Genomic DNA, 25,085 nt, shown 5'->3' with positions numbered 1-25,085 from the left:
AAATCCATTAAAAGCAATACTACGGAACTTGCTTCATTTCTTATTCATTGTGATATTACAAGTTTGACGTTATTTGGCCCGCGTTTTCCTTCTGTGGACAACAACAAACAATATCAGAGAGGAGGAGAAGAGGAGCAGGAGGAAAAGCAACAGCTGAAGATGCTTGAATAGAGAATACTGCTATTCAACGTCAAGCCATCGCTGAACAGGCACTTAAGTGGTGTCTGGTGCTCTGCAGCAGCAGGGGAAGGAGTTATTTTTCAGTGATACAGAAAACTAGTAAAGAAATTCCTTCTAAAGAAGAATTCTTTAAAAATTGCACTAAGCTAGTCCATCTTCTCCATGTGATGAGCGTGCCAACAAAGAAAGCTGAAATGAGGCTGAGACTTGAGCCTTTTTCCTCCCAAGAATAAAGCATTTCAGTGCATGGAAATTAGCGGATAGGTAGTCAGACACACTACACTGGCACTGGTTGCTCTGACTTACTCCAGGAGACACCTCCAGCTGCTGCCTAATTCTTTCTCCAGCAGTGAGAGCGGGACCATTATGCACTGCAGGCAGCCAGATTGTGGTGTGAGTTTGGGGCATTCTAGCTGACGGGGGAATATGAACACAGGTACCTTATAAAATGCACTTTAAGACTGTCACCAACCTTGCTTCAGAAACTGGTAGGATATATATTTAAATGGTCACTGAAAATTTATTTGTTGGGAATTAGAAGGGAGAAAATTCTTTTGACCTTCTGGTATGACCAGTTTTGCCAGTAAAATGCAGCTACAGAGCCTGAAAAACAAAAACCCCACCCCTACTGCCATGGTAATTTATATCACTGGCAAAGGAAGTCTGCAACACGCAGAAAGCAAGCACTGGAGCTTAGGTAGAGAACAGAGATCCCCATTAACCTTCTCTGACAGCTTTTACAAATGAGGATACAATTTAGAAAGATAGCCCCTATCCAGAGACATCTGGATCCTCAAAACAAGTAAACACACACAGTAGGGAGAGGCAAATAAACTGCACAACATTTTTCCCAAGGTTTTGCTTGAAACTATCTCCTTCATCATTTAATTCTTAGCTGAGAAGCAGCCTGGCATTCAGTTACAGCATCTGGTCAATGTACAGTGGGATAAACACTGTGGGGGAGGAAGATAGTTTGGCTTAGTTTTGGGAGCCAAAACACAAGGCAAGCCCCTGGACAAGCAGATATTGCAAAAATCTCCCCAGGAAGCTAAGGGAGTGCCCAGATTTTTCAAAAGCCCTCAAACTGTATGTGAAGACCAGGATGACAGGAGAGAATAAAAACACATCCTGTGGCTTGTTTTTATGACATTTATGAACACAGTAATTGGCCTCTCTCCTTTTTGGAAATGAGCTGGCCATCATCTGAAGTCTAGCATGTTTCTAACAGCCACATGAAATTGATGTATTGCAAGGGACAATATTCTGCTTTTGCTGAGATAGAGGAATAAAACCTGAGCTTTTGCATGTGAGATTCCCCTTGTCCACACCTTGGCTTGCCCTTTGTTTCCTGAAGGCCCACAACTGGAAAGGCAGAAATGGAGGTAATAGCAGAGCATCTTAGAACCAACAGCAAGACGACAACAAACAGGAACACAAGCTTCTCTCTACGTGCTGCAGAGACACTCAGAAGCAGGACCTAAAAGCATCACTTTTTCAGAGGCACACCAAATAGGAACTGTTATGAGTTACTGAAAGAGGCAATACAGCTCTCTTCAGCACTGTCATAAAGAAAATCTACCAGCTGATACAAATATATTGACTCATGAGGTGATGATACATCAATTTTTGCCACTACAAACATGCTGAGAGCTCATGCTGAAAATTGCAGCATGCTAATGGAGCAAAAGGGAATTAGTTTAACTGATGTGATTGTAGGAGGAAGGAAGATAGAGCTATTTCTGAGTTTTTACCACTTCATGTTGCCTGGTTTAGCAGGAGTGTAGTTCCTGAGTTGGTTGCCTGCCCTTTCTGATGATCATCCAGAATTCCAGCACAGGAAGGATCCACACCATCCCAGTGCAGCCATATCTCCCTGGCTCATGAAATTACATGATACACTAAAGAAGGCTGAGGTTACAATACCGTATGTAACTATCTTGACTTTGATGGCTGCCCATGCAAGACACTTATGCACCATTCATGAAACATGAACTGATGCAACTTCACAGCACAGCTAAGCCACCTAGCTTTGATGATGTGCCATGACAACAACCATACCTGCTGGATCAGCTGAAATAAATCTGGGGGCTCTAATTGTCCTACAAGCACAGACTTCGCAGGAGTATTCCAAGGGAATTTCCCTCTATTACCTCTTCACTGCTGTTGCAAAAGAAATATATCAGCCCTCAGATGAAAACTTGATTTCCTGGGCTGCTTCTCTACTCATTCAGACCATAAAGGAATCAGAAAAACAAAGAGAGAACAAAGCTGCTTTGTACATTCTCAACTCCCAGAAAAACATCATCTCTTGCTCTAACACCAGTCACACAAAATCCGCTGAATTCCAGTCTCTCACACCAGTGCTGCAGCAGCTTTGTACAACCTAGTAAAGACAGACTTGAGGAAAATGCAGTCTCCTCTTGTTGACTACGTTACAGCTGTACTTACTTTTCTCCCTAATTGTTTCTCTTTAGCACTCTACAGCAAAACAATCAATCCTAAAGAATGAGTGCTGGGTAAGCAAAGAGCTCTGTGCAAGCTGATTTTCCAAATCTAACCTGCTATTGCTAGATCGCTTCTGCACATAAACCAGCAAGTTTAGCTCCATTTTGCAGCGTAAGCCCACCCACAGTCCAGCAATTAAGAGAAGCATGGTCTGTCATTAACAGCCTAGGACAGGGAACCTGCTCTCTCAGCTTTCTTACAAATTTGTTGGCATCAAGTATATAATCTTCTCTAAGTAGGCTTTTACTCCTCCTCCTGTATAATGTGCTATCAGCTCCCTCATAGGAGGAGAATACTTATTTCTTAGGTCGCTTATGCTTGGAGATATGTGGGTTAAGGTTACTTTTAACAATTTTAACAATTTGATTTTCCAGTCGAGATGCACTTTCACAGAACATATCATCTGGTGTAACTGGGATTCAGACAGAAAGCAAAGAGGCTGTGAAAAAACATTGACATGCACTTTTGCAGCTGCACTGAATTCTGGAGCAGAGAGAGAAGACTATGGCAAAATATCAAATAGACAGCTTGAATATGCACTTTGCATGCAGCCTGTAATGCTTTCCAGCCCTTGAGGCCCCTTGCAAGAAAGGAGGAGTTAACTCAGTGGGAAGGAGCAGGGAAGAGGAGGAGGTATATTGGGTAAAGAACCTAAGAGCAGCAAATATTGGAGGTTACTCACATACAGAACTGTGTACAGTGTGTAATCACATTGTCCGTCATAGAACTGTGCTGTTGAAGTGTAGTATGTCCCACTAAATTTTACTGAGTAAACTGAAGTCCATTCCTACCAAAGCAGATCCTTTGTTCCCTGAACACTTGCAGCCCCACTGCATCCCACTGCACAGGCTGCATGGAACCACAATACCACTGCATTGACAGAAAATCCCAATACAAAATACCACTTTGACAGAAAGCAAGGTTGCAATTTGAAGTACCCAGCAGATGATCACCTGTTTGAAGACCTTAAGAAAATCTATTCTTTTGTAATACAAACTTTATGTAGCAACAATAGCAGCTGAGGCAGAAGGAGGGAAGTGGAGTAAGACCAGCCTAACATCACCCAACTGGACTGCAAACAGAGACTATAAACCGGGAGCTATTCCAGGATGAAAGAACACTGATGGACAAGAAGTTGTTAGCAGAAGAAACACAGTAAAAAAAAAAAACAAAACTAGTCCACCTTCCACTCCTAACATGCAAGGTATGTTTGTGGTCAGGATGTCTACAGGAGTTAAAGTTGCAAGTTTCTATGACTTGCAAATATTTTGCAAGGACATGTACCTAGCTTGGTGCTGTTGCTGAATGAAGAACAGATGAGAGCGAAGCGAAAGAAATGACAGGACTAACCCTACCCCATGACAGCATTGATGATGTCCACCAAGGTGCCTGCAGAGGGTGGTGGAAAGCAACGTGTTTAACAAACTGAGGTAAAATTCAGAATTGTTCTTGCTCTGCTTTCACTTCTTACTCTCCTTTTGTTGCTCTTCGTGGTTGTCTATTCTAAAGTTAAAGGCTGTAACAGTGGGAACATGGCTTGAATCAAAGAGGATTACTCTAATGGAATTGCAAAAGGATCCTGTATTTGTTTTATTATTCTCCTGCAGCCAAAGAATCAAGAAGCCAACAAAAAACTAAGCTGTGTTCAGACTAAACAAAAGGATACTACACAGTCCAAATTCATTACAGGGAATGCATAATTCCTCTACAGTTAAAACAAGTTATCTTCCTGTTACTGGGCCCAGTTTCTTCCTCTCCTCCAGCTAAGCTGTGTATGAAACATTCTTCTGAACACAACTTTTCTCAAAATTGTGGGATAAATCATTCAGAAGGCTTAAGAATCTCCTCTCTTCACTCCTCAGTGACTGTTCAAAGATCCTCCTCTTACATAAACTCTCCCGTACCTTTAATTAGGCTAGAATTTCCATAGGAGCACAACGAGAAGTTGGTATCCAACTTCAATTGAAATGCAATAGGAGTTGGGCATTAACTTCCCTTCACTGTTTGAAAGTGTCAATCTTTATTAAAACATGGCTCAGCTTCAGAACACCCTGGAGATGTGCTGAGCTGTGCTTGCCTGCTTCAAACTGCTCAACTAGAGCATGAAAGGGAACCTCGGGGGCAGTTTTCTGAAGTACTTTTTAGGGCTATTACATGGGGAATAATTGGCAACTTAAAATGAAGGGACATAGCGCTGTGTTACATGATAAGGATGGCTGCTGTAAGCTGCCCTTTTAACCCTAAATTCCACACAGCAGTAATAGTTTTGCTGATAATGTAGCAAGCCATAGTGCATACATTTGGCAACTAAAATGTTTTAGTTTAGGCCCTGTGTGATATGAATATGTCCAAATTGGAAAATAGACTAAAATGTACTAAAGTGAAGCCTAAATTTTAAAAAGTTCTACTCCTATTATATAGGATAAGTGAACAATTTCAACTGTGCATTTTTTCAAAAAGGAAACGAAACACTGGTTAACAAAGCGATTTCCTACAAGCACTCCCTTAATTATTTTGAAAACATACAGTAACAAGATGTGCCTTGGAGTTATTACATAAACTTAAAATTAAGAATGAATTTTACCAGAGATTTTCTGTTTCAAAAGTCTAAACGAAGTCTGCTTGGCTATTTTTCTGTAATATAAACCAGGGCCATGAGGAAGGGAAGTTCTCATCTCATTTACATTATTGTAAAGCAAGAGTAACTCAATTAAAGTCAATAGCTTTGAACTTGCTTAAACGAGACAAGACCTATAAGGGATTACAAGGTTGTTTTAAGCATGCCCAATAAAAAAAAAAAAAAGTCTTATCAGGTTTTATTTACATGGCCTGCAGCAATCCAAGTTGTACAGCCTCACTTTGCTGCTACTAGATTGGTTTTGTGTGTGCCAAGTATAAAGTGTGCAATTTAGCACAGCTCTATGTAGTGTTTTAAATGCAGATCTCTATAATTTCTCCTCATGTTGCTTCCCCCCTGCCCCTCCCCTCCAAAAAAAGCTAATATGGACATTAATTACACAGCCACAGATAGCTTTGTAACATAAATAGGTAAAGTCTTGAAGATGAACACACTCAGCAAATGCAAGAAGTTTTCACTCGCATGTCCAGATTCAGACTGAAGGCGGCAGGGTAATCTAATCTGATTTCCTGTATATCATACTCACAGAATGTGAATCAAATTACTCTTAAGACCGTAACTTGGGTTTGACTAAAGCAAGTCTTTCTGAAAGGCATCAGGCCTAAGATGAAAGCCTTGGAGAAAGGGAATCTGTCACCTCCCTCATAATTTCATTCTGACTTAAAACTGACCTCGCTTTAAAGAAATTTTGATCACAAGTTTGTTTATATTTAGCTAATAGTGTTCCTCCCTGCTAGACTAAAGAGCCTGCAGAGCTTTTGTTCCTATGGAGATATTCAGATTACACAAAATCATCTTACAACCTTTTTTTTTTTTTTCTTTCTTTCTTTTAATACCCTAAGGAAGGCTGAACTCCTTAAGAGTCTCACTGTTAGGCTTTTTCAGTCCTTGACACTTTGGAAAGGCTCTTCTCTGCATCTGGTCCCATATTTTAACATTGTTACTAAAGACACATATTGTATGCCAGTATCCTCTCTCTGCTGCCACAAAGAAATAGGAATAGTCTCCCCCTTCCCTAAAACTCCTACCTGCTGCTTCTCTGATTGATTAAAATATTTAGGACAATATATGGGGCCAACTGACATGGGGGTATGGCTTGCTACTTGCCTGGCCTGCCCCCTGCAACAGGCATAAGCTTTGCTGGTGATATGTAAAAATTTACCTTGGATCATTGGATGCATTTGTTCAAAGTCTAAAAAAGGCCCAGGAGGATGAAATGCTGAATGCTGTAAAGGAACAGAAAGAGGGAGGCTACAGAGGGAACCAGTGTGTGTTTCAGTGCAGAACCTCTTCTGCCATCATTATGGCAAAGATAGAGAAGACCCTGCAATAATCAAAGCTTCCCTCACAAATAAGAAAACTGTCATTAAGACATTAAAAGTGACATAACTGACATTAAGAAAAATCAGATAGCCAGATCTACAGCTTTTCAATTCAACATGACCTTCTCAGCAAACCTGGGCCAGGGAGATACAGGATAAGCCCTGTCATAAATCCAGCATTTTGTTAGATGTTAAGGTTGGAAATGAATTAGCGCTATGGTTAACCCTATAGGTAAAATATCCCATCGCCTTGGAAAATAACTTTTCTTTCTGGTGCCAAAGTCATGTTAGGTCACCTAGACAATTTCAGATATTCCTGAAGAGAAGACTCATGACATTTCTCCCATTAAGCAACTTGAAAAGCAGGACTCACTGCACAGAGACAGCTTCCCAACTCCGCAAACTCAAGTGAAATGAAAGCTGTATTGATTTAATTTTTATATGAGTAACATAAATTCCTTGCAATGCTTTTTTTCTGCAAAATAAATGGTGCCATCATGGCATGGTGGGATTGAAAAGCTTGACACGTGTTCTTTGCGGTATCTGCTTAGCTTAACTGATGCACATGGAAGTTCACTCCAGAGTAGTTTCCTGAATTTAATTGTGGCTGTGGGCAGGCAGAGTATTTGGGTGGTAGCAGTCTTCCACCTTACAAAGGACAGACTGCTAAAAGATTTCTTTTTCCCCTTGCAACTGGACTGCCAACACTGGAGCTGAAAATAAATCAACATGACGACTGTGTGAAGAGCTGGGCAGTGCAAAATTCTACCAGAAAGGCCTCTATTGAAAGCTGAGAAATACACAAAGCTTGGGGAACATTAGGAAGCAAGCCTGCTGGTTTATAGAAGTGCAGTGGGGGCATACATCTCTGGTGTCTACAATATTAGTTTATATTAAGCTTTATTCTAAGAGTGATGATTACATTGGCTGAGTTTCAGTTCCAGTGCCAAAGATGCCAAATAAATATCAAATACTCTCCAGGGCTTCCCACCACCCCTACCCACTGCATTTGAACCATGCAAATTAGAGAGAACTGACATTGGAATGCTTATGGCTGGGAGAGAACAACGTATTTCCCATCCTAGGGGCATTTTTCATCCTGTTTATATGAATACAGACATGCTAGGCATATACTGCTAATTCAATGGGTTACAGAATATTCAGTGTGCAGAGGCACTCAGCCACTGGCCTGATTTGTAAGGTCCAAATGTGAAGTTAAAACCATATGGGCTCACAAGAAATCCATACTGAAACCAAGTGGCACAGAAGTGCCACCCAAGAAGCTTTTTGTTTTGAGTAAGGATGGCACTGCTTTCTTCTACATTTTGAAAGAGGAAAGCAGGGGATCAACATTACTCTCGATGGGTTGGAGCAATACCCATGGAAGTAACACATGCACAGAGGCACCTCCTTCATCTCTACACCCCTATGAACATGAGCATGTTAGTTGTTGTGGCATCCCTGCATGCTAAACCAGCACTGACTCCTTTTATAGTTGGAGGAATTCAACCATAGAAGCCTTGCCTAGCCAAGGCAATATAGCACTTCTTTTACAACTGTCACAGTCCGTTCTCAATGGCCTGTCCTACCTGTCCTGCCACAGCACTGCGGCAGCTGCACTAAGGGGATTTGCTGTTATCAAGCAGAAGGGGGAGACAAGACCTCAGCTTTTCTCCAGTTCCCCAGAAATGCAGACTTCTGCCCACCTCTTGCAACAGGCCTGACCTGATGCTCATTCCAAGAGGGACGAACAGGCAGCTGGTCAGAGGGGAGGGCCATGAAAAACAGTTCCTCTCCTCATCGGCAGGCTGGCTCCAACCCCACAGCAAAACCACAGCGCTGGTACTGCCAAGAATTCGGTTCGCATTCTTCACTCCCTGTGGTAGCCACTAGGCCACACGGTCTCCTTCAATCCATTTGCATTTTATTAGGTCTTTTCATGCACCAGGGGACAAAAGAACAAGCCACTTCCTCCCACTGAGCTCTCATTTCACACTTCAAATGGACTATACTAACCTTTATGACGGAGCAGCTGCCAGGGAGGAGGGGCGGGAGGAGGCAGGCAGGGCTGGGATGACAGGACAGAGAAGTGCCTGAAGACGCAGCCTCAGCTCCTCTCCCAGCAACCCAGTGGAAGCCAAATCAGTGCGGATCAGCATCCTTCCCTCTCACCCCACCTCAGAGGCACCCAGAGCTCTGCAGCCACCTTGGTGGCATTCAGCCTGAGTGCTTTCTGGACTCACCTCCCACCCCCAGTAGGTGCTGCTGAGTTAATAGCCTGTACCATGTCCGTAGTCAGAGCATCAAGTAAGCTGGTAATAAATTCAACTTTCTTCCCTTCTGGGCAGCCTGCAGAAAGAAAAGAGGAGGTTTAATGCAAGCACTCACAGGATTGGTCTCCTACCCCAGTTCAGCAAGGATCAGCCAGAACCTCCTTTGTTTGTAACGTGGCAGCCATCATCACAGTCCCTAAGGAAAGGCAGAAGAATCCCTCAGTGGATTTCTCTGCATTGCAATTTGTCCTGCAGCTTCTGTCCAGGCACACACAGGGTCACCAACAATATCTGGCAGGAAGACCATGTAGTTAGCTTTATGGCTTCTCCCAGTTCTCTACCAGCATAACCACAGGGATGTGCTGGAAGCGCCTGGCAGACGGGAGTTCCCATGGTGACACTTGCAGAGAAGTTTACAAAACAACTCATTACCTCCTGGATCATCTTCCTCCGCAAACATGGCTGTTCTGAGGTCCTAACTGACAGCTTAAAGCTTCCCAAAGCACGGGCCAAAGTGAGAACTGCTTCTTGCACTCTCTTCTTCAGGCACAGAGTGTTGCCTGCCAGCAGCTACCACAATAATTCAATTCTTTGCATGATCGCACTGCATGGGAAATACGTCAGTCTAAATCAACACGTGGTAATCACTCCCAGTCACTGCTGGCTTAGGCAGGACAAAGTGGGCTGAAGACAAACTTGGTAACCATTTCCATTACCTAGTGTTGAGGTAGTCTAGCTCCCCACCATCATAACCACAGACTGACAGAGCCTCCTATCCTTAACAGTGCCAGCCTGTTATGGCACAGCTGAGATGAAATTCTCCATCTCCTCACCTCTATGAAGCAATCTATGCTGTTTCCTTGCTTCTTAAAGGACCAAAAGCATGTCTCATTCACTGCCACATTAATACTGCAACAATTGCTCTAGCCTGTCCAGGAACAAGCATAACTTGTTAACTTCAACCCACCACCTCCAACACTATTGTCCAAAACCCACCTCCTCCCATCTTGATATGACAGAGAAGCCATCACCAAATCCCTCACCTCTTCTCTTTCCCAAACAACAATGCACTAATCACTTGATTAAGGCAACAGACATCAGAAAACAGCCTCCCTCAGCAACACAGCAGCATCAACACTTTTTGCTTTTCTCAGACAAGCAGAGAAGCACGTGCACCCCAAACAGAGCACCAGAAATTTACTGTAATCCCTTGACAGCTGAAAGCAGCTTGCAAATTGATCTGACAAAACTCCCTCCTTTGCAGTATTACAGGCTCAGTTCTCTGCAATAGCTAACCAACAGTCCCTTGCCTGTCTCCATATTATGTGCATTACACACACGCACACCCTTCAGCACTTGTTTGGCACATGGTCCAGAAAATGTCAGCATTGTAATGGGTAAGCTGCTATGGCAGCCAGAGTAGACCACTCACTTAAAGGAGCTTTTTGTTGCAGTAATGAGAAGGTTGAAAAACCATTTGCTAGAAGTCATCTCCCTGGGGCCTCAGCATCTCACCGTCTGCAGGAATTAGCAGCTTGCCATTTGCTATGTGCAAGCAACATTTTCCTTCCTTCTTTCTTTCTTCTGGCCACAGCCATGACAGAGTTTGCGAAGAGGGTATGTGTAGGTATGCAAGGATGTGGACTTATGTCTCCCCCACCTTGGCTTCTGCAGGGTCTCTTCACACTGGCCAAGGAGCACACTGCCTACAGTAGTAAGAGTCTGAAGAATGGGCAAACCTCTAGAAAAAGAATAAGGTATGGGGTCCCCTTTGCAGAATTGAGTGCAAATGGAATGATCAGTCTCAAATTAAAGCAGGAGTTTTTCTTAATATTCAGTTCTGCTAAGAAATGAGCAGAAAAAAGTGAAACGTCCTCTCTCACTCCCTGCAGTTCTGGTTCACCAGTGAATTTTTGCATACAAGAGCAGCTAATCAAACAAACCTCAAGCCTGTATCAAAAGATCATGCAGCACAGCATCTCTCAGGCAGACAAACCAGGATCAGATCCTCCATCTCCTAGTTTCTCCACAGACAAGGATATTTTCAGTGACAGGAACCATCATGCCAGGCAATGCAGCCAAGCACAGAGCTGAAAGTTTACTCAGGCACAGAAAAGTAGCTTGAGCTGAGAGGGGAACTCTCCTGGAGTCTGATGCTGGGACCAGACCACTAAGCTACAGAGCGTCATATGTCCTTTTCTGTGTCAAGCAGTTCCTGCCCCCTCATCCAGTTGCAGTGCAGAAAGGAAGGGAAAAAGGAAACAAAATCATTCTGTCTTCTCTGAGAGATCAGAAAGATAGTCTCAAACAAAAAGCCCAAGAGCAAAGGATTTTCACAGAGGAGTTCTGGGGAGGCTAGGGGGAAGTGCAGGGAGAGGCAGTAAAGCAAAGGGATAAGGGGATGAGGAAGAAAGGAAGTAATGTTATTGTGTTTTAGCATGATTTCCTAAGGAAATGAGCCTTAATGCAATCATTTAGCTGGTTTCCCTCACCCTAGCCCCCAGAGTAATACTTGAACCAATTGGCTAGTGTCATTCGAATCTAAGAGGGGGGCAGATAGGAAATTTCTATGTGACTTGTGAAAATGAGGAGCTGCATAGAAGAGAGCCCTGCTGAGGGCAGAGTCGCTAAGCAGAAAGCTACGGGGCCTGAGGTCAGGAGCCAGCAGGAGGAGAATTAGGAGACACAGAAGGCATATCTGGAACAAATCTCATTTCCTTTGCTAACCTGCTCAGGGACAACTCACTTTATGCTAGTCCTAGAAACAGCCAGGAGAAAATTAAACGGATCCAGAGCTACCAGCTCTTTCTGCAGAGTTCTCGGTCTCTACCACTCCTTCATGGTGGAGAGGGACCCACTGTAGCTTTTGTTTTCAAGCAGTCAGCTCCCACCCAGGAGAGCAATGGCTGACCTGTCAGTGAGGGTGCTTCACTCTGCTCCTTCAAAAGGTGGCAGGAAGAAAAAACAGGGCACAGGCAGCTAGGACAGCATTTTTAAGAGCTGCAAACCTGTGCCCAGCATATCCTCCTAGCAGAAATAAGGTAGGCAAACAGTAAATTATTATGGCTTGTCAACTCTGTTAAGAGGGGAAAAACAGAACATAAAACAAGCAGCAATGGGAGATAAAGTGGGTCCCAGGCAGAAAATGAGGGATAAAGTCCAGCTAAGTGAGGAGCCAGCATTATTTAAGGGACCTTAGTGCACCAGGAATGCTGACCTGCCTGGTCCATGCAGTGTCAGGGAGCCAGCTGGTCCCCTGACAATTTCCAGGTGTGTCCTATTTCATTGGTTGGGGGCACCAAGCTGCTGAAAAGTCCTGCTAAATGGAAAGGATCCTGTCCTGGCCAGGTTTTGAAGAAGAACTTTCAATGCTGAGCCCATTCTTCCCTCAGGGGACCTCCAGGCATCCAGGTTTCTTTCCTGAAAATTCTGATCCCAGACATGTTTTCAAAGGGCAGACAGCAATAAACTGTCCCCCAGGACACTCCCAGCTTTTTCCAATTCACTGCTGAAACTGGAGGTGATCCAAAATTACACCGAATAAAACCCATGGTAAAACATGCATGGTGAGGGAAATCCCCCATCTCCTCAACAATATTCTTGGCCTCTTTAAGAGTCCCAAGGTGAGACAAGGGAAGAAGGCAGAGACAGGATCTTGTTCCTCTCTGACCTGGAAGTTCTCTGTCCTTGAACGGATCATCAATCTCTGTGCTCTTCGATCTGGCATCGCTTTCACACACAGGGGTCTCATAGCTGAAAAAGGAGAACAGCAGATGCTCAACTATGTGATACAGCTTTAGTGTCATCAGATGGTTGCTAAGGAGTTGTGTCTTATCTGCTTACTGCAGGAGAAAACAATAAACCTGCAAAAGAGCTATTATTCTCAAGCATCTGTCTGTTTATGGACAGTCAGCAACAGCAGCAGCAATGGAGAGAGAAGGAAGAGCATACTCTGAAGCCCAGTCCCAGAAACCAACCCAAACTCACAAACAGCACAAGGGCCTCTTCCAACTCTTGTGGGCACAGGGTGAGCTTTTTCCCAAAGCCATTCATGCTCTGCAGAATCACTGTATCTAGCAGAGTTCAGGTCCCAACTCCTACTGACCTGGTTTTATAACTGCCAGAACCACATTTTTTTCCAAACCCCAAGTGAGAAAAGATTCCCCCAGTAGTTTTAAGATACAGAGTAACTTAAAGAAAAATCTACCACTGGCTTAAAATCTGTCAACTCACAACCAAACACTCTTCTAAATCTGTACTGGTCAGGATCCAAGTGGCTGCGGCATGGAAGTATAAAGCAGAGGATAACGCAACAAAGCCACTTGTCTTTTCACTGCTCATGCTCCTGATCTGTACTCTTGAGCAAAGCCCTGGTTCCAGCTACCACCCAAAAACTGCAAGTCAAAAATAGTCTGCTTTGCATGAGTACTTAATACAGAGGAAAGCAAGGGCAGTAGTTACTATACACCAACTCCTACAGAGAGGGAGCTGCATAGTAACATTCAATAGGGAACATCACATACGGCACTCCTGGCTCCAGGGAAGTAAGTACAGAGCTGACTGCTCTAGAAGTAGAAACTTATTTAACATAGCAACAGTATTTTTTTTTTATTTCATCTTCTCCAGGCAGGCATCTCACCAGGCCTATAGCTCTTACCGAGTGGAAGTACCAGGCAGGGGGCGTCCCGTGTCCACCAGGACACACCAGCAGTACCCAGTCGACTGGTGGCATTGCACTGGTTTGTAGAGCCCTCCGGGAGCACACTCAGGGATGACGATACCTTCGCGGGGGTTCTGCCTGGCCTCCTCCAGGGCGCTCTGCCTTTCCTGGTCACAGGAGTGAACTTTGTCTGGAAGACGAGAGGGAGGTTGGAGGGGGAGGAAAAAAAAAAGTCAAATCAACATCACCTTCCTCAGCTCAGCAGGCTATGGGTATCCTTCACATGAGGAGACCTTTGTGGATTTCCTTCTCAGCAAACACCAGATGTTTACATCCCTAGGGACTCAGGGACTTCTGGGTCGAGAGCTCCCTCCTACATTTAGCTGTGACACAAGATTATGGATTATAGACATTGACTTCCAAGTGCCCAGCAAGCCAGGAACAGCGGAAAAAACTATTCCTGTTCACCTGGGTTTTGGAACAGAGCTATCAGACAACAATAAGTCACTATTACTGCAGTCACAGGGTAATCATTTCCCAGATGATGTTTTCATATACTGAGAGATCCTAAATTGCAACTTGTATTTTCCAGTTAAACAAAGGAAGCAAACACCCTGCCCTGTCCCACTATCTTTTTCTCCAGACTACAACACACTTTTCCCTCTCAACAGCATCTCTCCAACACAATCCCAAGAGGAAAATAAGGTTATATTTTAACATAATTTTTCCAGTGCAGAGAGCACCTGCACACACCTCAGCCAGGAACAGAACAGGATATCCCATTCTACCCATGCTGCCATCACCTCTCCAGCAGACTCCACCATTGCCCTCACCTGGAAAACAGAGGGCACCCAACATTGCTTCTACTGAGGGATAGGTCACTTAATAGCTTATTACACAGAAAAGTTTATTTCCAAAGACATCATCAACCAGAGAACAGAGTACACAGATGGCACGCATCAAAGAACAGAAAGAAGCCCAGAAGTGGCTTCTGCAGCCAGTCTGGCACCTTTGGCCCTAATGCTGCCTCTTCAACTACTACCTGCAGAGGAGTGATGGATGCATGGAGAGGTGCCAGGCTGCTGCCTCTTATATGGACCAGCCACGAAAGCAGGAAGACATGAACAGAGTACCCATGGGACGTTAAGACCTATTTGGCTCAACAACCAGAAGTTCCATATTACGTGTGTTCAAACACTCTGGCCCTTTGAGGAGCAGGAAAATTATTTCAACTTTGGAAACCACTGAAGGTATCATAGAAAGAAAAGAAGTATGAATGCAGGGCAGAAAGCAGTCAAGGCAGCTGATCATAGGATTTAAAACATGTCTAAGTCTAGGGTAAAAAAAGACAACAATGTAACTCCTGACTTTTATCCTTAAGAGAGTGACAAAAAAGAAGAAGCAGGAATAGTTGTTCTTTCCTTCCCTAGCTTCCCTCTCCCTTGCAGTTTACTGTGCTTTTTCTTTTCTTTTTATAAATAAGCCACAACATCTGAAATTCCTTGCCACAGCCAAGAATCCCCTCAAGCTTTCAGTACATAAAATGCTTCAACACTGACAGGCAATGACACCACAGTTTTATCCCAAACCTGCAGATGTTTGCATAGTCAGCCAGTAGACATGGCATGACCTCAGCATCCTGCCCCTGGGACAGGCTCAGCACACAACTAACACATGCTCACTATTTCTGTGTATGTTGCCTGACTGCCTGTACCCCACCTTGTAAGTTACGACTTACAATTTCGGTGATAAATTCTGATGCAGACAGTAATTTTTGTTCCATATTTGGGGAATGGAAGGGGTGCTGATTCACAATTTGAATTCCTCAGCTTGGTAGCAGCAGGTACAAGACAAAAAACAGCAGGTCTAAGACAAAAAACAGCAGGTCTGCACAGCATCACCTAAGTACAGCACACTTTGGGTACCAAAGGCACTTCTACTGGTTTCTAATCGAACTGTGGCAACTTAAGAGTCTCAGAGACCCAGAATGGTCTCCCCCTCCAGCATTTCAAATCACTGTCAAGGCTGGGAATGTGAAGGGCACCTGAATTTTGCCACACACAAATCCACACAACCGAAGCACAGAGTAAAAACCTTTAAGTGGTGGCAAGTCTGACTCAAGCAGCGAGAAACTTGATCAGGAAGGAGCAGGAGGGGATAAAGTCAACAAAAACTGAAAGGGAGCTCAAGCCTCAGCTGATATTTAAGCTGACTTCACTTTGCTGACAGATTTCATATCTGAAAAAAAGGCCCCATGACTGTTCCCAAGCTGTACGTGGACAGAGAAGTCATTGAGCGAGAGGCCTGCAGGCTTCTTAACAAACCACTTACATCACAAGGGGCCCCGCTTACCCACAGTCTGCCGACAGCAATTCACACCTTGGCCCTCAGGTGAGGAGGATCATTCATGCAGCTTGGGGAAGCAAAAAACAGGGGCAGAAATCCCTATCATCGTTTTATATAATAAGCAAAAGAAAAAAATTCTCCTGAAGAGAACTACATTCCAGGAATTTTTCTGTCTAAATACCCAAAGCTTCCTGAGTGTACAAAGTCAAACCAAGATCACTCAATTCCTTTGAGTCTTTCAAAACTAGCACTAAAAATTACTCTAAAAAAAAAATAGTGTTTTTTTGTGCATGTCATCAAAAAAACATGCCACTTTTATTAAAAAAAAAAAAAGAAAAAATAAGTGTATTTTAAGGAGTATGTTATTTGACATACATTTGCAGTTACGTATGCAAGTTACACAGAATAAATGTACATATTCACACACACGTTTGTAATGTGCCATAGAAAATGGCAAAAAATTCTCTGCACATATTAACAAAAATCTCTGGGAACTGAACAGTCACAGCATTTACTACCAGAATACAGAACTAATTAGTAGTCATTCTTGTTTGAAAGGTGTTTAAAGGCTGAGTGAAACAAATATAACAGGTTTTATTCAGTTGACATCAAATAGATGTAATGAAGTAAAATCTGCCATCTGATGATTGTGGTTCGGTGGCCTGTCATTAGCAATGATAGCAGTCCAACTGAAATAGCAAGGAGAACAGATTTTTCTCATTTCTAGCATAGATCTAGAAGTAGTCACTAGGAAAGTCTCATCTATTCCATTACATCCTGAAGAACATAAACCAGACATACTGGGGCAAACCTAAAGCCTAACTTATCTGTTTCACCTCCAGCCACAGCCAAAAGCAAGAGCTTAGAGCAGAAGAGGACAGAATAAGCACATATTTCTTTACCCCATGTATTTCATGTCTCAACCAGCTGTGGACCAGAAACTTGCAGAGACAGACACAGAGTTTGTACTTAGTGAGTCACAATGGTTTTTCCCTTCCACCAGTTTGCTATGTCTCCCCTCATAAACTTTTATTGACTGACATCCTACAGCTAGTTCTGTGGCTTGACTACATGTCGCATGTGGAAGACAGCACATCCTTCGGTTTGATCTAAACCTGGCTCCAACTAGTTTTGTTTGCTGACCCTAGTTCTTCTGAAAGCTGAAACAGTGAGCAGTTTGCAGTCTCTCCCTGCCCCTCACTGCTTTAGAGATTCCTAGTCACCTCTTCTACATGCTGAAGAGTCCCAGCCGACCCAGTTCTTTCTCTGAACCCTTTCCAGAACCACCATACCTTCCCTGAGCTAGAGGGGATCAGAATAGCAAACACGTTGACACTAAATGGAGGTTCTGACAACAGCCTTGTGGAAAGTTGCTTCAGTGACATCTGTCTACTAAGCAGAAAAAATATTAACTAGCACTAGTGCCCAGAAAGGCTCTTTCCTCTAGGCTACCACTCTAACAGCACTTAATTCCCTTTAAAAATAAACATGAATATTAACAGTTGGGGTGTATTTCAACAGCCAGCAAAATCAGCTGGGAAATCCATACCGCCAGCTTCCCTAGTATGGGACTTGGCATGAGCTGTCACCCTGAAAGTCTCATGGGTAATGAGGGGACATCAAATGCTATCCCACCTCCAGGACACTGAAGTCAGCCTGTTCCAGTCAGACTGCTTTCTGCAAACTTGAGGCCAAGGCCAGGTTTATGGAGGACAGTGAAAGCCTATCACCAAGCTAAGAAGGTTTAATGCCAGCTATGAAATTAAGCTGCCATCTTACAAAGAAGCATGTATTTATTATACATGCAGGGTACTTAAAAGCCTATTCCCTGTTTGAGTTAATGGGGGCTGCAGGCACAGAAAGATAAAAAAAAGTTTCCCTCTCTCCCTATATTAAACATTTAGAGAGAGAAGAACATTTAAGACACCAAGACACTGGGACAGAAACAGTCTTCCCAGGACCAACATCCCCCCCTTTTTTTTTAAAGGCACTGTCATATTCCCCTGTTTTCTGTCATCTCTGCCTTGACTTAAAACAACCATCAGCAAAGAAGCTGAGTAACACTTGCCAACTTGCTGTTGCTGGGGAGCGAAATCTTTGGGAGACAGCAAATCTAGATTACAACAAATCCAGTGACAGCAAAAAAAGATAGGGAATGCATGCACATGCAAAAGGAGAGAATCACTGGCAGAAATATCCATTTTACCTTAACTGCTCAGCTCTAAAATGCTAACTGCTTGTTCCTTCTTACTCTTGACTGCTTCTAACACTCCCTAAAACATTTTTTAAAGTAGTGTCTCTGAAGCCATGAACTATTGCAGGAAAACAGGGCTTGGACATCTGCAGTTGTACATTATTTATGCGATATTCTCCTAGTAATGGCCTTTTGAGAAATACATGGTCAGATTCATAAAAAGGTCTCTCATTCCTGGTCTCTTAAGCACACACATTCAAATGTACATCCAGTGCCTGCACAATAAAAATAAAAATGATGGATGAGGTAAGGAACTCATCTGACTGTCTAATAAACTAGATGGTTATTAAAGAGATGGGGTGTTTGTTTACCTTACAAAGCTGAGAAGAGAGGATGTCTAGCAGCATCTAACCAAAGGCTTGTGCTTAACAGTTCTCATGCTCAGCTTGCAGGGCTAGATGCAGCCAGTGCACTGCTCTGGGGATGAGACAGCCTTCCCCAGCTGCCCTCCTGACACACAGAAACTCTCATTGCTATCAGAGCCAAAGCACCAAGCATCAATGACTAGGGCTGCAAGGATGCTGTGGATGTTTAGAGTGGGACATAAAGAAGATCTGCCATCCAACCACGGTAGATTTTTTTTTAATATTGCCTTTCTGACCCCATTTTTTTCTTATTAAAGGAAGGAGACTGACACCAAAACCAAACACCTTGGAGAGATCCCTACACCCTTGAGACAGGAGTCCTCCTTCCAAACTAGGCAAAAGAGAAGGTCTAATATCCCTCTGTGCTGTCCAGCCCCAATGAACCTATGTGAATAGCCTAACCCCAGAGCTACAGGCTATGCCAGGCAGGGCAGATTTCCTTCTCTTTCCTGTTCTCATTTCTTTTGACCAGAAATTCTGTCTGGACTGGGGAAACTTTTCCCATGCAGTTCCCACAAAAAGCTTCAGTTTTAATGAACAAGCATTCATCACAAGGGGAGGAAAAGGTCTTTTACTGAAGGATTCTTGACCAATCCCCATTGTTAATGCCGCAACAGGGACCTGACTTTAAAATACCATTTCAAAAAAATCAAACGCATGCCTCCTAATTTTTTTTTGTTCAACTCCCAGCTTTCCCCTCCATGAGGAACTAGCGAAGCACAAAATGAAAGGCAGCAGTATGAATATCTAGTGCCAAGTTCCTACTGACATCCTGTGCCAACCCAAAAGTGAGGACTAAGTGTCTTTGTGCCTCAGTTTTCCTCAGTGAAAGAAAGTGTTTGCCTGTCTCTCAGGGAAGCTTAATTCAAACAGGATTGATTTCTCATTTTTATTTAGCCTGTCTTTACACTGCTCTGGCAGAGAAGAGGAGCCTTGAAATGGTTATGTTATCATAACACATACACCAGCCTAAAGGTGCTTTTAAGTTGCATAAGGGAGCTCTAATGCGAACGGGACCCAAGTCTGCTCTAAGAGAACAGGTGCTTCCTCCCAGTTCGGAGCCTAGGAAAGTTATGGTCAGAAAGCCCAGCCTCATTCCACAGAGAAAGTTCAGCACAGCTTAATCAGCATCCCAAACCTGCATCCCTTCTACCTCAGAGGGAAAAGAAAATTTGAAAAGCCTTGGGTATGGACACACACAAGGGCTGGCAGGACTAGCAAAGCAATGTGGTGAATAGGCAGTAGCTGCCTGTCCCCCCGCAGAGGCTGTGGGTGGAGGGAAACAACCCCTTCTGTGTTTACTAGGAGCACGATAACAGCTTAGCAAATACAGCTCACGGGCATGGCATAAATCTCTCTGCACCCCTGTTAATCATCAATATTGCTACCTGCTCCACCCTGTTCTGTCTGGGACTCTGGTCCTTCCAGGGTATTCTGGCTAACATACAGGTAAAGAGAAAAACAGACCTTGCAGGTGCTCCCACACTGTACTAGCTGAGCAGTCCTTGCTTTACCTTGGTACTCACTCAATTTCATTTCCCAAAGTGTAGGCTACAGAGGAAGCAGAGGTTACTACATGTTCCAGTGCTGAACAAGTACAATACAAAGGTTTAACAGGTGGCTTATAATTTTTAAAAAATGCATTGTTCCAAGTGGCTCATTAAACTTCAGCTATCCAGGAACACATCCTTCCCCTGCTATTTTTCTTCTGCTGAAAGCGATAAAGCTGCACTGCACTCCTGACAGTCCTATGTGATGAGAAGTCTATTCAATACCTACACTCTAGCTTGAAATAAGGGGGAATGGCTGAAGGAAGAACTTTCTCAGGGATTACAGTGAACTTGTCGAGGGACTTTTTGATACACAACTTGTGCTCACTTTGCAGAACCTGTGGGCATTGGGTGCTGCCCAGCTAGGAAAGGAATCTGCTCCACAGGGTTTCCAAACCACACAGGAATAAAGCTGCATGCCTGCACATCTTGTAGACTGTCAGTTGAAAGCTACCCGGCCCTGCAATTCTAACCACCACATCTCTCAAGCAGTCATTCACACAGTCCTAGTCTTCCTAGAGTTATAGCCAGACTAGCTGAGGGATGGGAAAGAGAATGATACTTTTTTTATGGCTACAGTACCTCATCCTGGCAAAAAAAAGCACAAATATTCGCATGTTCACACACAGTGCATTAGATGGAGCTCTGATTTAATTTTGGCTCATTAGAGCGTAAGTTGTGTCATTCTCATAAGTAAATGAGAGAAATGTAGACTACATACAATTACTATGAGATAGTTGCCTAACACTGCAGATTAAGAAAAACATGCTCCAAGAGGAGAGGTCTCAAAAGTTCTCTGTGAAAGAGTATTAAAAGCTGACATGAGACTTGTCTTGTATCAAATTAAAGTACCAGTTTGGCTAGTGGAATATAGCATCCAATTTACAGACTGAAATCCAGGAAGGAATTCAAAGTAATCTTGATAAATGGTTTTAAATGTGTCATCACAACCTGCAAGTACAAACCATAACCACCAGCAAGGAGAAACTCAGTGCATAGAGAGGAAATTACTGGCGAGACAGCAAGACTTGGAAAAAAATGGTCAGGAGCTTAGGTAGACCACAAAAAAGTCTGCAGTTTCATGACATTGCAAACAACAACAAAATCAAAACAGGTGAATCTAGCTGTGGGATGTAGTGACAGCAGCCTCACATAAGAAACAGTCACTGAGGACTGGTGAGCCTTTAAATCAGCCCTGTGTCCAGCTCTGGGCACTGTGCTTTGAAGGAAAGTTGGACCATTTGGCAAGAGTGCAGGAGAGAGCAAAGGGAACAGGCAGAGGACTAGGAAACTTGATCTATGAGAAAAGGCTGAAAGAATTCCATTTGTTTAGTCTAGGGATGACATTTAGTCTTCTGAGACATAAAAGCTGTTATATAAAGAGATGGTTGTAGATTTTTTTTTTTCTTCCCCATGGGTAGTTCAAGTAGCAGTCATCTTACTTGAAGAAAGGAGATTTAGGTTTGATACAAAGAAGCCCCGGTGATTAACTGTTCACTCATAGGAAGAGGCAGTGGGATCCCTGTCACTGCATTAGGAACAGGTTACAAATGTCAGAGCTGCTGTTACGATATGACCCTGAGTTAAAACGAGGAGGAAAAAAACTATGCAGCCGCTTCAGGTCTTTTCTACTCTCCTCACACAGACTCAGAAGCTCCAGCAGATACAGGATGACTGAGGTAACCTCTTTGCAAACACAGCCTAAAATCTTGAAGATATTTGAGCTGGTTTAAGTTTTCAGATTCTGAGGTCTAATCTTCCTAATGCACCTGGCTTCCATAGTCTGCATGACAGCTGTAGCTGTGCAGTACCTTTGCACAACAACAGTTTCCACAGTCTGAGCAGACAAAGTTTGGCACCAAAATGCAGCCCTCACAGTTCTTTACATCAGTGTGGTTCCTCAGCAGTAGAAAAGCTTTCAACCTTAGACACTGCTCTTGCATTTATGAGAGGAAGCTACCTTGAGTCTGCGGGTTTTTCTTCCCTAACTCCTCTTTTCCATTTCACATAGTTTCTAAGCACTGTTAGCTTGTGGCATACCTAGCTCTGAGATAAGCCACCTGTCTCTGAACACATTGATTCATTTTCCCTATACCCCCTTCTCACTGCACTCTTTCCACACTGAGGAATGCTATTCAATAAAACGAGAAGCCATAGGTGTTTCCACTAGAGCCTTAACATTATTGGGAAACTATTTTCACTTCCACACCTGTTTTTAATAGTGCTTGGAACAACTAGCACAGCAATTGTTGGAGAACTTGCCTACCTCTGCTGGCTGAGTATACGAGCAACTATTTTTACAGTATTGTAAGTGTATAATTATAGGACATGAAATAGAAAGCTTTTGAAAACTGTCACAGGAAGGTAAAAAATCTTGCAGACTGGTCTTCCTAACTACAGTAACATTCTTTTTTTTTTTTTTATGTGACTGCTGGTGAGTAAAAGGGGGGAAGAGAGACAGGTTTATAGTGTGATGAGTCTTTTCATGTAATGACAGATCAGCTTTTTCCTGTAGTATTTAGCACTTTACATGGAGGCAGAGGGAACTGCCTCTGACAGGAGTGCTAGCACTCACTCTTGGACATTTAACTTGAGTCAGCTGTCTCCAGGCAAAACACTGACGTTCAACAATGTAACATACAGGATTCAGACATCAGCCACCAGACAGAGAAACTGCTCCCACTTCATCAGTGTCATGACATGGAGGTAGCCCTCTTCCATGCTCTGTGTTGAAAGGCAAAGGAAAGACTACAGTGATACTCAGGTTAGTGTTCTTCCCAGTGGGATTTCCCTGAATTGCAGCCTTACACAGGGAACAGTCCCTTCAGCTGTGGGACCCCATGCATTCTGGGGGGTCCACCTCCAGAGAGAAGCTACCGCTTTGTGCTGTCAGAACTTATTCAATGAGCCTAAAATGAGGTGGGAAGAACAATGACAACAGCAGGATCACAGGCCTCCCTGACTTATAAGTGGTGAAACCAGAGAAATGCCATTCCATTCAACCAGAGTGAGGGTAGCCAGTTTAACAGATCTTCCTTCCTCAAGTGTTCCAGGAGATTGAACACTACCTTGCTTTTTAAACATGCTCCCATCTCTGCCTGGCTCGGAAGGTGGGTTCCTTGCCCAGTCTGCTTTCCTGACTTTAGAGACAACCCTTGGGACCTTCTACCAAAAGGTCTTTCCAGCTACTCAGGACCACTTCAACAGCCAGAAAAGCATCAAGTTAAGCCAACCCTGAACTGTACCACAAACTGTACTCACTGGTTCCCACTGACCACTTTTGGTGGTCTGGCAAAATGCAAAAATGAGATGACTATGAAGAGACAGGGAACATGAGGATGGCAGCTTTAACTTGTGCTCCCCCCCCAATATACGCAGGACTATTACATCAGCTCACAGGCTTGTTGACATTAGTTTGAAAGTAAAGAGAACATAATCAACATACAAGGAGGCTGTAGCGAGGCAGGTGTCGGTCTCTTTTCCCAAGTAGGAAGAGATAGAATGAGAGGAAATGGCCTCAGGTTGCACCAGGGGAGGTTTAGGTCGTATATTAGGAAAAATTTCTTTGCTGAAAAGGTTGTCAAGCATTGGAACAGGCTGCCCAGGGAAATGGTTGAGTCACCACGCCTGGAGGTATTTAACAGCTGTGTAGACATGGTGCTTATGGACATGGTTAAGTGGTGGACTTGGCAGTGTTAGGGTAACAGTTGGACTTGATCTTAAGGGTCTTTTCTGACCTAAATGATTCTATGACATTTTCCTCAAATATCCTATGCTGCTGCTCCACAAGCCCTACTGATATTCCTGCAGGGCTTCTCACATTTCCCTTCTTATCATCTACTCACTCCCTCTTTAAGACCCACCAAAGTAGAGAACCTCTTCACCCTAAGCCTGGCACCAGAAGGAAAACATGCCAGCACCTAGGGAGAGTCATACTGGGGACAGGCATGCTTTAATGCTAGGGATTAACTGGTCCCCAATGGCATGTTATTTATGACTTTGTTTGCTGGCTGTCTGAGAAAGGTCCTGTTCCTAGATTCTTCCACTCTCCCTGCTTCTGCTCTCCCTAACATACTCCCTTCTTCACCGTATCTGTCACACTGAGACCATGGGAGAATCATGCTTGGGCATCACATGTATCGTACCTTCTCAGAACTTCCAGGAGGGAGGAAGAGACAGAGACCTCCCAAGCAGCAGTCAAGACAGGAAGGGGTGGTTGTACCACAGATGGAGACAAAGGGAAAAGAGGGATAGAAAGTAAGGGAGCAGCATCACATTTGGCTTGCAAGGAAGCAAGAATTCAGCAGAGAAGAGCACAGGGATTTGCTATGACAAGAAAATTTTTAAGTTTTCATATCATACTCAACAGGAGCTTCTCCTGAGATTGCTTCATTTGGTACCAAGCCAAAACCTAAATCAAAATGAACTCAAAACCAAATCAAAACAAATCCTCACAAGAAGGGGTGGGAGGACTAATACAAAGGTCTGAAGATAAGTGGTTCTGGCAGGTGGGACAGTAAAGTGACGGATTTTAGCCCAATGGTTTTGACAGGTCAGAAGAGCACTGTATTAGGAGGCACTGATTCAAGATACAGGACAAGAGCCAAGGACACATTAACAGAAGACAGTAGAAAAGGCAAAAGCTTTGACTCATTGGTTCTCTCCCATGAACTCTTGTTCTTGACATCATCACTGACACTTCTTTTTTCTTCTTCAGCTATGGGGAAGTTCAAAATCCACTACTGCCAGGTGTTATGTCCAGGACGTGGAAGCACCAAAGTGTTCACCAAGGAGGACTGCAATCAGCATTAGGATGCCATTTCCAGGCACCAAAATTCTCCAATTCCATTGCCACTGTAACATCTCATTCAGATGTCACTAAAGCACAACTGTGCCTGGCTATCTTCCCTTCTCAACCTGCTTTTCTGCTAAAGTGAGATGAGCTTTTGCTTCCACCCATCTACTCCGCTTGGTGTCCTGACCAACATCAAC

General features: G+C 43.6%; 1 protein-coding gene across 3 annotated transcripts in view; it reads right to left on the bottom strand.

Annotated features, from left to right (window-relative positions):
* The window catches only part of SMOC1 (SPARC related modular calcium binding 1), a 129,206-nt gene that overhangs the window by 12,815 nt on the left and 91,306 nt on the right, over positions 1-25,085 (bottom strand). For all 3 annotated transcript variants that reach the window (XM_026849909.1, XM_026849910.1, XM_026849911.1), the window contains exons 8-10: positions 13,576-13,768; positions 12,589-12,671; positions 8,889-8,994 (exon numbers count right to left, since the gene is read on the bottom strand). In XM_026849909.1, the coding sequence (XP_026705710.1) occupies positions 8,889-8,994; positions 12,589-12,671; positions 13,576-13,768 (382 nt within the window). The remainder of the gene's footprint in view (positions 1-8,888; positions 8,995-12,588; positions 12,672-13,575; positions 13,769-25,085) is intronic.

The sequence above is a fragment of the Athene cunicularia genome, assembly GCF_003259725.1.
Source record: "Athene cunicularia isolate RWA chromosome 5 unlocalized genomic scaffold, athCun1 chr5_part1, whole genome shotgun sequence".
Taxonomy (NCBI): Eukaryota; Metazoa; Chordata; class Aves; order Strigiformes; family Strigidae; genus Athene; species Athene cunicularia.
The sequence above is the reverse complement of the archived record's forward strand: the minus strand, read 5'-3'. Positions and strand labels throughout refer to the sequence as shown.